The following is a 13968-nucleotide window of genomic DNA, read 5'->3' on the forward strand; positions in this document are numbered from 1 at the left end:
ATCAAACTCACCCTCGGAGTCGGGAACTTTCTTGGTCAGTTCGTAGTGCATCTCCAGATCGATGGGAGTGAAAATGTCCTTCTCGCTGTAGCGCACCTGGGTCTCGTAGACGCGGCACTGCTCGCCGAGATTCGCATTCGCCTTGAAGCTCATCTCATTGGTCTGCGTCTGGGTGAACTTAACCCGCTTCAGCTGTTTGTCCATGACGATGCGGATGGCCAGTTCCTGTTCCTGTACCTCCTTGGCGGTGGAAGTAGTACTCAGCTTGTAGCAGGCGGTGATCTTCACCTTCTCCTGCTCCGGTTTGATCTCCCGAGACTCGGATTTTACAGTGGCGTGCACCTTAACGACTGGATAGGCGCGATACAGATACACTGCCTCCTCGTTTGGAGCACCGATCGCGAAGTCGTTGAATCCGTTGCCATCTATGTCGGATCCACGGGACAGCCCGTGGCCGAACATGTGCGATCCGTACTTGGCGGGCTTCTGGGAAGGAGCATTCAGTCGCTGACTCGGCTCATCCCGCAATCCGTTTTCGCTGCCCAAGTAGATGAACACCGAACCATTGCCAGCAAAGGGAGCTCCAACTGCAACATCTGTAGAATGCGAAAACAATATTTGATTATATTTAATGAATCTAATGAATATCCTATGAAAACTCACCATTGTACCCATCGTGATTAATATCTCCTAGACGGGATAGAGTAGTGCCGAAACGCGCCTTAGTCTCCACTGGCGAGCGCAAAATCTGTCGTTCGAAGTTGAACTGCAATGATAAGAAAAGATTAGTCATTAATTTAATATTCCATAGGAGCATTAGGCAATGCATTACTCACAAAGCCTTTGTTGATGAACACGTAGATGGCTCCATTGTCATGGGAATCCTCCAGAGCGTGCTGTGGCGCTGATACGATGACGTCCGTTTTTCCATCTCCATTGAGATCTTCCGCCAAAACGGAGTAGCCAAAGTATTCGCCAAACTGCTCGCCGCGGAACACGTGGTACTTCTGTATGCCCTTGCCCCGGACATCGAAAATGTACGCCTCACCGGACTGTTTGTTGGCCTGGGGAGCGGTGGCCACATAGAGCAGCTTGGTGGGATCGGAGCTGTCGAAGAAGCCAGAGCTCACGGCATAGCCGAAGTAAGAGTCTTCTTCCTGGCCCCAATGCGCCGGGTTCGGGATCTCAGGTGCATAGTGTTCCGGCGTATATTCGTTGGTGTCCACATCGCGCAGCGTTCGTCGCAGCGCCTTGCCCGTGTCACGTCTGCTGGCGCTGGGGTTGTCCACTGGGTCCACTTGCCGGTACAGAATCACCGATCCCCTCCACGTATTGATGCCGGGTGCTCCAATAAGGAACTTGGTATTGTCGTCCGCCACATGGGCGCTCAATCCCAGTTCGCCCATGATGTAGAAGAAGCTAGCCTTGTTGTCCTTATCCTCTTCCCGCACCTGATCAGATTTCAGGCGGAGTGGAGAGATGCGGGTAACATGTTGCGGAGTGCTGGCCACCGTATTCTGCACCCAGTAGCACACTCCATGCAGATGGTTGTCCCGCGGACTGGGCGCGTAGAACCGAGGGGCACACACGAGGAGCTTGTCCGTGTCCTTGGGGCCGCCGTCCATCGAGCCGCCCAGCCACTGAAAGTCCTTGCGCTCCGAGTCCAGTGTGTACTCATTGTAGGGCGCATCCACATTGCCACGGGAATCCAGGACATACGGACTGCAGACACTGTTGGTCAGGGAGCACCTGTAGATCGCTCCCGTTTCGTTGATGTTGCGTTGCGATTCCAAGGTGGATTGAGCTCTAGGCGCTCCCACAATGATGCTGTAATGATAACGAAAATTATTTGTATTTATTTATTTTATTTACGTTGCAATGGATTTTATCTCACTTGTTGATATATTTTTGTAATTGTAATATTTTACGTTAGATATCTCCTATTATAAAACTAAGCTATTATCTTTTGTGAATGCTAATGCTAATAATGAGCTGTCAGCTATATAACTTTTAGCCTAGATATTACGTATATATATATTACATATTAAATATGTAGCGGAAACGGTTTTGCTCTCTTTGCTTCGCATTAGTCAGCCATTGAATTCAATTGAGGTGGTCGATTATTAGTCGACTTTTTCCCAGAACCTGCAAATACTATAGCAAATTGACGAACGAAATTCGATAAGATGTGAGCAAGCGAATCTCAACAACATAGTTCCCACACAACATACAATATGGTTGGTTGGCTTATCAGCGTTTTGGGGCGTTCTTAGCGGCAGTTCACTGTGCCTTCGGCAATCTTATCGAAAATCGGTAAATACGAAGCTGGCAACGTTGGCTGATAACAAATTGGCATTGACGAATCTAAGCGCTATAGAAATACGAGACATACGAGTATAGCCATACGAACTCCGCCCTAAATAGCTGACTTATTGAGTCAACAAAGGTTCGGACGTGCAGCGTTGCAGATATTTGCATAACATTCTGCTCGCACAAAATACAAAAGAACTTGATATCTAAATAAAGCTGCCTTGTATATGTACATTTATGCTTGACTACACCTCCCCGGCATGGTAGTTAATTGATATTAAGAGTATGACTTCATCGTTTGCACAAGGCATTAAGTGTGTGGCAGCATTTCTTTCTTCGACACTTTTATATTTGTTCTCAACTGCTTGAGCGTTTTTCACAAAAAATCGTTGTTCATTCAATTTTACAGCTACAGCCATTCGATTGGCACCCGCCGGCGTGAATCATCATCGCACAACCTGTTTACTCCACTCCAGGGAGTGGGTAAGATGAAGATGCGGGAGCTGCTACATTGCTATATTGGAGTCTTACCCATTGGGTCGCAGGCTCATGGTGAATCCGAAGTATGACGCACGCACCTTGGGCAGATTGGTGGCGAACTGGGGATCCAGTATCTGCCGGTTGGGTAGTGGCGATAGGTTGAATGCATTGCACTGGCTGGCCAGGCACCACAGCCCCACCAACAGCACCACCCAGAAATCGCGACCTTGTCCCACCATTTCGGCAGCTTTGCAGACCACGATTATTCAACAGCCACGCGTTTGTCGCCCCAACTATCTGCACTTCGTTGTATTATCACTTTCGCTTGAAAGGCCCGCGTTGCAGAAATCCGCTGCCGGTTAATAAATTGCTGCCGTTCCGATCGAAGCTCTCTTGGCTACTAACCACCGAGCTCAGTTTCCCCAGAGACCTCACCACCGCATCGAAGTTGGGGCTCTGATAGCGGGAGAGAAAACGGGTTACTCGACTTTTGGTATCTCAAAAAAAGTGGCGAGAGAGCGCCACTGTCTTGGCCAGGCTTACTCGCGGTACCGTTGGAGCTCCGCTCTCGTGGGAGTGGCGTGAATAACATCTTCAATTCGATTGCCCTACCATATTTGCGCTTTCCATGGATGCTGCTCTGCATCATAAAAAACTGTTTGTTTTCTTAAGCAGCTGACTCACAGAAAAGTTGGATAGGAGTGGGGGCCCAAAAAAAGCTATGATAAGTCTAAACCGTAAAAGATTTTATCTTCCTAGCATACTAATACCTCACTTATACCTCTCCCATCCATAACAGTCTACTTTAATATTAAAATAATTATTTACCTTTATAATTAATTCACAGAGAGTTCCCAAAAAATTAAACCTACTGCTCGTTTTGTATCTAAACCTTGACCAGTAATTTAAAAGATTCAACTTACTGAGCTTGCAATTTCAATGCGGAACCAGTTGTTTTTAATCAGCTACATGGACTGACTCATTTCCAACTCAATTCACAGGATATAGAGTTCCCATTTAGATTAGACAGTCCAAAAAAAAAGTATTGATTTTCTTGTTAAAACAGTCAGCAAAAGTCAAGTGCTGATAACACCTCTGTTATTGGCGAAATCCAAAGGAGCGTGACACAACTAAGCATCTAATGTGAATCAAGCTCAACTACTACATTTTCATTTTATAATTTTCTGACCCCAGTCTCACCTCGATTGGCTTGTTGCTTTACTTATCTACTCGTATACAAGTTTTCCCCGGCTCGAATCGGCGGCTTAGTCAGTCGTATGAGTCAGCATGCATGCATTTGCTTCCCGTCCTGATTTCAGGCGTAACTTTATCCGCATAATGGCTCGATTCAAATAGTTTGAGCATGCAATTAAGTGCGTGAAATGAAGACAGTTAAAAAACAAAAGAGTGTCAACATATTTAAATAGGCGAGTAACAAGCACATGCCACTTTGGCTACCTGATCCAGAAATTGTTTATGCCGCATGTTAAACAGAGTGGTGTGAGTCCTAAAAACAGTCAGCCAACATTTGTTTTGGCCAGAAATTTCGGCGTATCTCAGCTGTAATACAATGTACGGGCTGTCGCTTACGTATTTCCCCAAAACATGAGTCATGGCCAAGTAAACCACGTCTGCACACGCATCTGCCCCCAAGCCCCAACTTCTTGCCATGGCCTTTGTGCATAACTACAACGGTGTTCAACTCGTTGGAAGCAGAGGTTAACCACGAAAACTTAAGAAAGTTGTGTGAATGTAAAATATTGCATTATTTCTTATATCTTGAACTATTTTTGGAAGCAGATAATGAATCATTTAAGTCGCTCCTCCTCTAACGATTTTCCATCTATTTTTTTCAGAATTTAAGTCACTTTCAAGTTATAACTTCAGAACTATTTAATCAAAGGAACACTCTAGACTAACAATAAAAATAGTTTAAAATATATTCCAATTTATTCTACCCTGTTTAAGGTCTTCTAAATATAGTTGTATGCCACTAGATATATTTTAATAAATTCAAATGCAATACATAACTCATATATCGACTATAAGAGTGCGTTTTTTTTTAGTCCGAAGTGCAGTGTGGTGCGATGGCGCTTTGTTTAAATGCCGAACAAGGAACGTTTATCGGCTTTTGTGCGCGAACAATAACAATAAGCCATGTTGTGGACCACACAAATCTCCAGCACCATATCCATCTCCATCTCCATCTGCATCAGCCAAACAAAAACAAAGAAATGATGCAGCGTGCGGTCATCAAATGTTAAGAACAAAGCCACCACGCTGCACCGTTTTCCGTTGTGGAGTCTTCAGTTTTTTGGTTTTTGTTTTTGTTATAAGGAATTCGGTTTAATGACCCAGCGTAAGACGGCTAAAAATATTTGTGTGTGGTGTCAGCTGAACAGGCGAACTCTTCGGAGGGCGTGGATGGGAATGGGTATGGGGATGGGGATGGGGGGCAGGTCTGCAGACGCCATCGCCTTCAAATCGGATTGGAAACATTTGTGACTCATTTCGCCAGAATGCAAGTGGTGTTGGGAAACAGTGAGTGGATGGATGCACTGCTCCCACATGGACGTTTGGAATACAGCCATTACAGCCATCATTTCATTGGGAGACCATAAACAAGATCCACACTTTTTGTTTGTTTCAGCCAACTTCAATTGATGTGATATAAATTACGGCTTGTCGTGATTTTACGCGCAATTTCCGTACATAATTAGGCGCACTTCGTAATGGCCAAGAGTCATGGGTATTTTGGGCTCCAAAGTGCTGGTAATAAAAAAAATAGCTGGAAGGGGAGCGGCAACTGTAGAGGAAGTTCCAAATTACCCATCCAGGTTTATGGAAATAAAATATGGTCAAAAGCTAGCTCGTTATGATCGCGTACGAGTACTGCATTCTAACCAGGTTTACTGATCGCCTCAATTAAAACGAGATAGGTTGCTGCTGGCCAAGTAGTGCTTGTATCTAAGCTATGGCCTTAATTTTGGCAAAAACATTACAATTCAACTCTGACATAAATTACAAGGCATGAACTAGCATCTTTCTGTGTCAGCTAAGAGAGAATCCCCCTTGAAGAGTACGTATCTCGGGAAGCGTATCTGAGCTTCTATCTGAGCACTTTCTTCTTATTCAATTAACTGTGATTTGTGGCGCCGACTGAGGTGTGTGATGTCATGTTTGGAGTCCGCACTCCAGCAAAAGTAGCCGCCATCGGGTCTACACACATATCATATGATATGTAGGTCGCCCCGGCTCACTGAAAAGTGTTCGGGTTTGTCAATTGTTCGAGACGGAGTTGCGATCTCTCGGATATCTGTGGCAATTGGAGTGGAAGTAGCCAGTTTTTTGTGTTATTTGTTATTTTAAGAAAAATCCGCTCTGAAGTGGTATTGTTTTTGAGAGGTTTTCAAGCTGGGTTTTTCGAGATACCACAAGAGTTCTGCCCCAAAACTCGAACCACCTATGCTGCGCACCCATTGACGACTGGGCGTAAATGACATTTTAATTTCTTGGCAAATAGAGCAACGGAGTGTTAAGTGCCAATAAACCAGCCAAAGGCGTTACTAATTTTGTCAAGCCTCGACTTCTGTCGATCCCCTTTTCGCAAGCTTCAGTTTCCATTTCCGTGCGCCAGAAGTTTCAAAATATTGACAGAGGTGTGTTGGCTTCGAAATGAAAGCACTCGCTTGTTTTGCGTTAAAGAAATGTCGGTTATGTATGTTGGATATCGGAAGTAGTACGGACTACCATGCAGACGCTACATGTATGCAAATATTTACGGCGATCTCCAGCTGGAAAATGGATAACTCACCTGGTCGGTCGGATGACGAGCGTGTATCCAAAGTAGGAGCTGCGCGTCTGGTTTTTGTGGAACTTCAGATGCTTCGGGGAGTTTATCACTCGACTGGGTCGCGGCATAAAATTGAATGCTTCGATGTGAGAGGTCACAGCCAAGAGGCAGAGGGCAAGGAATATGAGACGGCACATTGTCGATTCAGCATTCATTGGAAGTCATGAAAATTAAGTTTTCGCATTCGAAATTTCGCAATTTCGTAATTTCTTAATTTGGTAATTTCACTCGAATGGACCGCGGCTCCTCTGAGGGCAATAAATCACACAATTGCGCCACAGAGCCACACCACTAAAACAGGATCCGTTGGCACTCACTTATTTATGATTTATTGAATTTAATTGAAGCACTCACACACACTCGAGATCGCTGCTGCATGGCGGCATTCTCTCGAAATTATATTAATTTAATTTTTATGCCCAGCCGGCTTTCGCCATGCTCTCTAGCGAGATCTAGGTGTACAAAAATCGAGGCAAACTTGTTTCGGCTCTTCTCACTTTTTTGCCGGCGACAAGTCGTTGCTAATCGCACTACTCGACCGCCGTATCTCTGCACTGATGTGTAGCATACGGCATATAGCTTAAAGCATATAGCTTATAGCATATATAGCTTATAGCATATAGCTTATAGTCTATAGCATATATGGTGTTTTATTTCCGCAACGTTTATGGACTCAACGGGGCAACAGATCAGTGCTGGACGTTTTCACTCTTCGACGACCCGAACCGAAATGAAATGAATTCAAGTGCTGCAGCCCAGACTTGGACGACCGTCGATTCCACTGCCCGATGTGTCCACCTCACACGATTGTCGAAAGAGAGGTTCTGACCTGCTGTGTGTGTGCACGCATGGTTGGGCTGAGTTATCTGCTAGTCCGCAATATTCCGGTTTTGTAATCAGAACTTGAAGTTCATCATAATTTCTTTATTTACATAGTTAGCAAAGAAAAACTTGAAATAATAATCAAATACAAATAGTATCTAAAACATTGCGATAAGAACTATCTATAGTTGTTTATTAGTGAGTTACATTTTGTAGCTACACTTCATTTTACTTTCATTTACTATGGAATAATTGGTACATGTTTTTTTTCAGTGCATCTGCAACTCGCTCGCGACCATTTGTGGTGGTGGCTCTCCTTGTTCGCAACGCCACTTGCATTTACACTCCCCCGGCTGCACACACACACTTACACACTTACACACATAAGTGCACGCCCAAGTGCGAGGGTACAAATAAGTGGGTAAAAAAAACCGAACGCCTGTCACCATGGAGTTCCAACTGGGAGCCGTATTTTCTTATTAATACTCATTGAAGAAGGAACAGAACCCCGACTTCATATGGAAACAGGCCAGCTTATTTGTTTCTCATCATCTCGTAGATTTTGCTATAATTAATATTTACAATGTCTAAAGGCTCAGCCAGATCTGTGGCACTGAGAGAAAGAAGCCTCGTTCCACTCAAGTAACAATTTATTGGAAAATGCACTTCTTAGTTCGAGCTTATGGCACTTATCTCTAATTTATTTCTTATTTTTCATATGTACTTATAAGAAAAGTGATGTGTAGCTCTAAAATGGAACATTACAAGTGACTGCTGTATTACTTGACTAAAGAGTTACTTATATATCATCTTACATTTTTAAATCAACGTCTTGATTTTTACATTTTTTCTCCGAGTGATCCTTTTTTGGGATATGGATGCAGATGCGGATGAGTGGCAGTGGAAACGGAGAGCATATGGCGGACATAAAGGATGCGGATCACGATTCCCTGCTCCCAGTTCCCAGGCGACGATGGCCACCCGAATTGAGCGGCGCACTGCTGTCATTGAACTTGGCTGCCGTGGCATGTTTGCACGGCGATCAAATCGCTTATCAGCGGGCTCCAGGGCAAATACAAGTATGTATACTCGTAGTAAGTGAAGTATAGAATGTATATGCCACTCGTGCTGCCTTATCCATTCCTCGTTCAATTATTGGGGTAGGTTGGGTGGTGGTGACCACAATTTATTAACTTTACGATCCGCTGACATGAAATCGAGCCCAGCACGCGGTGTTCGGTGGTTCGTAGGTTCAGTGGTTCAGTGGTTCAGGGTGTTCAGTGGTTCAGGGGTTCAATTAGATCGGCAGGGGGGTGGGGGAGTACTCCAGTTGACTTTTCCCCCAGCTATCGGCAGTCTCAAGCTGATAAGCTGGAAAGTCGCGCTTAGATCGCTGCCTGTTTGTGCGCCCAGTAATTGATTTTCATTTCCATCGCAGGCAGAGCCCGAGCCGTTTATCAAGTCAATGTAAAACAATAATAAAAACTAATAAAACAAAAGTGGGGTCTGAGGTCTGAGGCAAGTAGGCAAGTCGTTTCGACCGATAAGCGGAACTACAACAGCCGATTACGCGCCATAAAACTCAATTCACAAGTCGTCGAATGCTCCCAATACGATGCATAAATAAAATTCTCTTTAAAAGTTCGAAAATCGAATGTTTGCCAGCGACTTGAGTAAACACAAGAAGTTCAAAAGGGCGGCTAATTCGGTTTTCCAACGCCGCATAGCAAGTGTTTTTTCTCGACCAGGCAGCCATTGAAATGCACAATTAAGCGCCCGCCAGGCGATTTGACAGCAATTATGTGTTACTGCACGCCATCAGCAACAGCAGCAGTAGCAGCAACACAAGCAGCAGCAGCGATTGCTGCAACACGGGGGAGGTGCCACGCCCCACTGCCAGGCACACATAGTAATTGAAGTTCATGACCCCCCATCCTCCGCTATCGGGGGCAGCTATTTCTGGCGCACATCCCAGTCACCAGATGCAACCAGTAGCGGCAGCAACACCACGAAACAGGGTGCAAATTGAACTGTTCCGGGGATATGATGTGCATCAAATGGGGGAGCTGCCCTTGAAATGGATCCGTATGCAACTAGCAGTTGCAATCTGTCGTTACACTTGGCGGAAGTTTGTGACTATTGTGCGCGGCGGGCGTTTATCAGCAAGTTGCGATTATAGGTTGCAGCGGAGTCACAGAGTCAGGCATGTCACACAAGTCGGCAGCAACAGCGGTGCCGGTGACAACTACACTCAGAAAATATATCTAGGCAAATAATAAATGGAAATAAAATAAAGAACTACATGTATTTTGAGTTGTTACTCTAAAAATACTGCATTGAACCCAGCTATTATGGGTATTTTTCTTTAGGTATACCTTTGTAATTCCAAACATTAAACATGATCTTCGATACATGAACCTGGAGTTTTTTCTCAGTGCTAATGATGGATATTTACCGAATCGGACGTGAGCTTGCGGCGCCTTATTTGGACTTTCTGGGCAGGCATAAATGTCAAAAGGAAGTGTAAAAAAAACTAAACACGTCCGTGAATCAATGCAGGTGTTCACCTTCCTATGACGTCACCAATGTACATATATACCCATTTATAATGGGTAGATGGGTTTGTTTGAGCTCAGGAAAGTAATATTTCCAAGCAGTGCAGGGAATGAAAGCCAATAATGTGCCATAAGTTCATTCCCTGCACTGCTTGGAAATATTACTTTCCCAATTACTTAGCCAATAATGTGCCATATGGAAGTAGATCCTTCGAGAGAAGCGAGCTAATTATTGCACACCAAAGAGACAGTCGTAAATCTAATGACCAGGCAACCCTTTTGAAAATTTCGAGCGCCGGCGACAGGTTGAATAGGTGTCATAAAAATACCAGTTCGTAATTGATCTGCTGGCCTAAATATCGGAGGCCGATTGAGTGGCAGACGACGCCCACATAATTCAGGCCTTCATGCGAAAAAAAAGACAGGCAGTGAAACCAGTGAAACACTTTCGCTTTCGATGGAGTCATAAAGCAATATCATTCTGCTTTCCTTCCGGTTGGCAATGTGTACTTGTATCTGCAGCTCTATCTGCATTTCTTCTCGAGTGCCCAACCGAAATCCGAAATGTATGCCAAGTGTAATGTGTAATGTGAGATATTTGGATGCACTTCACCAGCTGGGAGTTGCCCTATAGCATGTAATTGAACCGTTTTGATGGGTTTTTGTTGTTTCTGGCTCAGGGTTAGCCGAAAAGCAATCTCGTATTTCGAATCCCACAATGTCACTCCACTCCAAATGAGCCATTCCGATCCGCAAGATCGGCAATTGTAATTGTCATCTTTAGTGTCGCCATTGGCAGTCGTTCGCTGCGCCCGGCACGTTGTCGTCATAAAACAATCAGACTATCTGTTAAATGCTCCTTACACATCACATAAAAACAACGAGTGGCTGTCGTCGCCTGGCCAGAACACCGAGTTCGAAACTCGAATCTAATTCAAATTCAAATTATGAGCGGCTAAGATACGCGTCTTTGGAACGTGATTAGCTGCGGTTGCAGCTGCTGCTTGGGTTTTTTTTTTTCTTTTTCTTTCAGTTTTATGAATGCAAAGCCACCGCACACATCTCAAACTCCCAACAAAGGTCCACTCCTTTATGGTTTTTACATAATTAGGCTTAAAGTCCGGGGAAAGCATGCACACTGTATTTGGCTGTATTTATTGCAATATTCTTTAGAGTTGAGTACAATGTAATTATAGGGTAATAACCTCATTTAACTCTTTTCAAACAACATCGTTAAATCTACACCATTGAAAAATATTTACAGCAAATCTTAAACTATATCCCATATATATGTTTATCCGCAAAGTAGAGGGAAATAATTTAATTCTAACTAATAAATAAATAGCATAATTTTGTTTAATTACTCACCTCGAAATTTTAATACCTTTTCTCAAAAAAAACGATTTTTATACATATCTCACTTTTTTTTGCGCTCATGTTTAAATACTCGTTGCGTAGCGTTGCCAGATTTACGGTGTGGCTAGAGAGCTAGAGGGCGCCAGCAAATGTATTAAGTATGAAGTATGTATATGTAAATTATGTTAAATACATTTTCCATCTCAGTAACGGCTTTATATTGTTATCGGTATTTAAAAATATGAATTTGAAGATATGATATGAAAAGAAAACTCAAATAAATGTTTTATATTTCGAAATGTTATTTAGCATCAAAATAGTTTATATACATATATGTATGAGCCTGGTATGAATTACGTTAAATACATTTCCATTAGATAAAGAGCAAAATTTACCTGATTCATTATTATATTAATGTATTAAATATTTTATGTGCCTTATAATGATTTCCCTTATCCCGCGCATGCAAACTTATCACATGACCGTTTTATAGGGAAATTATGTGAATCAGCAATAAACAATAAGCAATAAAAGAATGCACTAAACTATTTAGATGGCAGCACGTACTTAAAGGGAAAACAAATGATGAACAAAATATGTGGGTGAATGCGACCGGAAATGATGACCGGCGAAGAATCACAAGCCTTGGCCCGGACCGAGATACGTGGACGAAGATTTTGCTGCCAAACTCAATTAATCATGCATGGGCCAATTGGGCGAGCTTCAGCTGGTCAGCACTATCCATTACCAAACCGCAGCAAATTCCCGAGCAAGTGCGTATGAATCGAGTTCCGAGCGAAGCGAAACACACAGCCGACTAACGGCAGAGGATTATAAGGCGCTGTCTAGCCAATTGCAATGGCTTTACTTTGATGTAAAGTGCCGACAGCATGGCAAGCCTAAGCGGACTATTACACACAGATCCGCTTCCCTTGCCCTTGCCCCACCACAACTCCTCGTTTACGAGTGTGGGCATGTGTGCTGTGGAAATCAGTCTAGACACTGGCAGACGGCTTAATACAAAGCAATTTCTTTTTGTCATCGAATATCCTTGAGGCACCGCAAATTGCCGTCACTTAAGCTGCCCACGCCCAACTGCGCCGAGCACCTTTCATCACCTGTTAGCCCACCAACCACCGACCACCGCCCACCGCCCACTGGCCACTGGCCAGTACTAATTATCGTGAGAAATGTCAGCGATAGCCCAACCTTGCAATATTACTCATACGCAGCGTTGTCGCACGGACTTCCTACGTTGGAGGGGGCGAAATCAATGTATTTATAGGCAAATTATTTCGCAGACCATGCGTTCATTTCCGCCGCCAGTTCAAATGTCACACATCGCGCTTTGATGTGCTCTAGACATCTGATTTATTCCGACAGGCGGAAGCTGAAACAAGCGTATAAATATGTATTGGCAAAATTTCATTCATAAAATCGAATTTCATGGCAATTGTGTGCAAATATATCATTCTGTTTTGAGAGAAATACGTACAGCTATGTTCAAGATGGTGTATGTACATATACATATGTCAAAAACTTTTCAAGCGGAAATTTATTAAATACTTTGTCAACTCGCCAATATAGTCGGGATTAACACGTATGTATAATAATAAATAATTTATCATAAATAATAACTTAATAACTTGAAAGCAAAGGGAATGGGAACAAACTGTTCAAATAAGTAAAAAATCAAGGCAAAATGTAATCAAGTGCCTGATAACGTGAAATTAATTGCAGTCCATTGATAATGTTTTATCCACATTTATCCATTTTTAAATGAAGGGCCTTCCTTAGTATACTTTTTTCTTCGCCATTGAGTGGATGAATGGCATATATCAAGCCCGATTCGCTCGCCTCAAATTGTGGCAAGCAATGCCAATGTCTCATTAGATGCACTTTCAATAAATAGCCGCCGATGTGGCCGCCGCATGCATCTGTATCCGTTCCGGCCATCATTAGTGGGTTAAGGTGGGCATTTGGGCATTTGGGCAGGAAGGGAAGGGAAGAGATGGAAGGGAACCGAAGTGCAGTGCAGTGGAGTGCAGTGATGTGATGGGGAAAGGCAAGGCGAATGGCAAAGGTGGAATGGAGAGGTGGAGGTTGATAATGGTGGCCACTATCAGCGAGCGGGCTTAATACGCGCCCAGCACGCCATTGCCCAATAAAACGCTCCGCGCCGTAATTGACGCAAAAATTCGACTGGTGCTACTGCTCCTCCGCCTGGTCTGGCTGCCCAAATGGCCGGTGCTCCTCGGTGGCTACCTCGTCAAATGTCTTCATTTGCAGTGCTTCAGTGCCACATGGCCACGTTTTCACGGGGCTGCTGTGCTGGGCCCAGCGACATGCAGTTTTGTGGCGGTTTCTGGCTGGCCGCAAGTATCTGACAATTAGATCTAAATTATGACGCTGTTTGCACCATAAAGAAATCGTTTTCCTCAGCTGCCTCATGACTGCCGCTTTGCTCTGGCTAAACAATAGACAGTTAAGGCCGCAGCTAAAGATATGTTTTCTATATGGCCACGGCCACGATTTCGCTGCATTTAATGAGCTCTAAGCCTTTGCTCCTGCTGTTCCAGTTGCAGTTGGATG

General features: G+C 43.9%; 1 protein-coding gene across 4 annotated transcripts in view; it reads right to left on the reverse strand.

Annotated features, from left to right (window-relative positions):
• The window catches only part of LOC120446925 (integrin alpha-PS3), a 30766-nt gene that overhangs the window by 2581 nt on the left and 14217 nt on the right, over positions 1 to 13968 (reverse strand). For 2 of the 4 annotated variants that reach the window (XM_039628170.1, XM_039628169.1), the window contains exons 3-5: positions 837 to 1827; positions 664 to 766; positions 12 to 596 (exon numbers count right to left, since the gene is read on the reverse strand). In XM_039628170.1, coding sequence (XP_039484104.1) covers positions 12 to 596; positions 664 to 766; positions 837 to 1827 — 1679 coding nt within the window. Of the gene's footprint in view, positions 1 to 11; positions 597 to 663; positions 767 to 836; positions 1828 to 2841; positions 3198 to 6604; positions 7349 to 13968 lie in introns of those variants that run through there. The other 2 variants (XM_039628167.1, XM_039628168.1) reach the window with 2 other exon arrangements.

Source organism: Drosophila santomea, chromosome 2R (genome assembly GCF_016746245.2).
Source record: "Drosophila santomea strain STO CAGO 1482 chromosome 2R, Prin_Dsan_1.1, whole genome shotgun sequence".
Classification (NCBI taxonomy): domain Eukaryota; kingdom Metazoa; phylum Arthropoda; class Insecta; order Diptera; family Drosophilidae; genus Drosophila; species Drosophila santomea.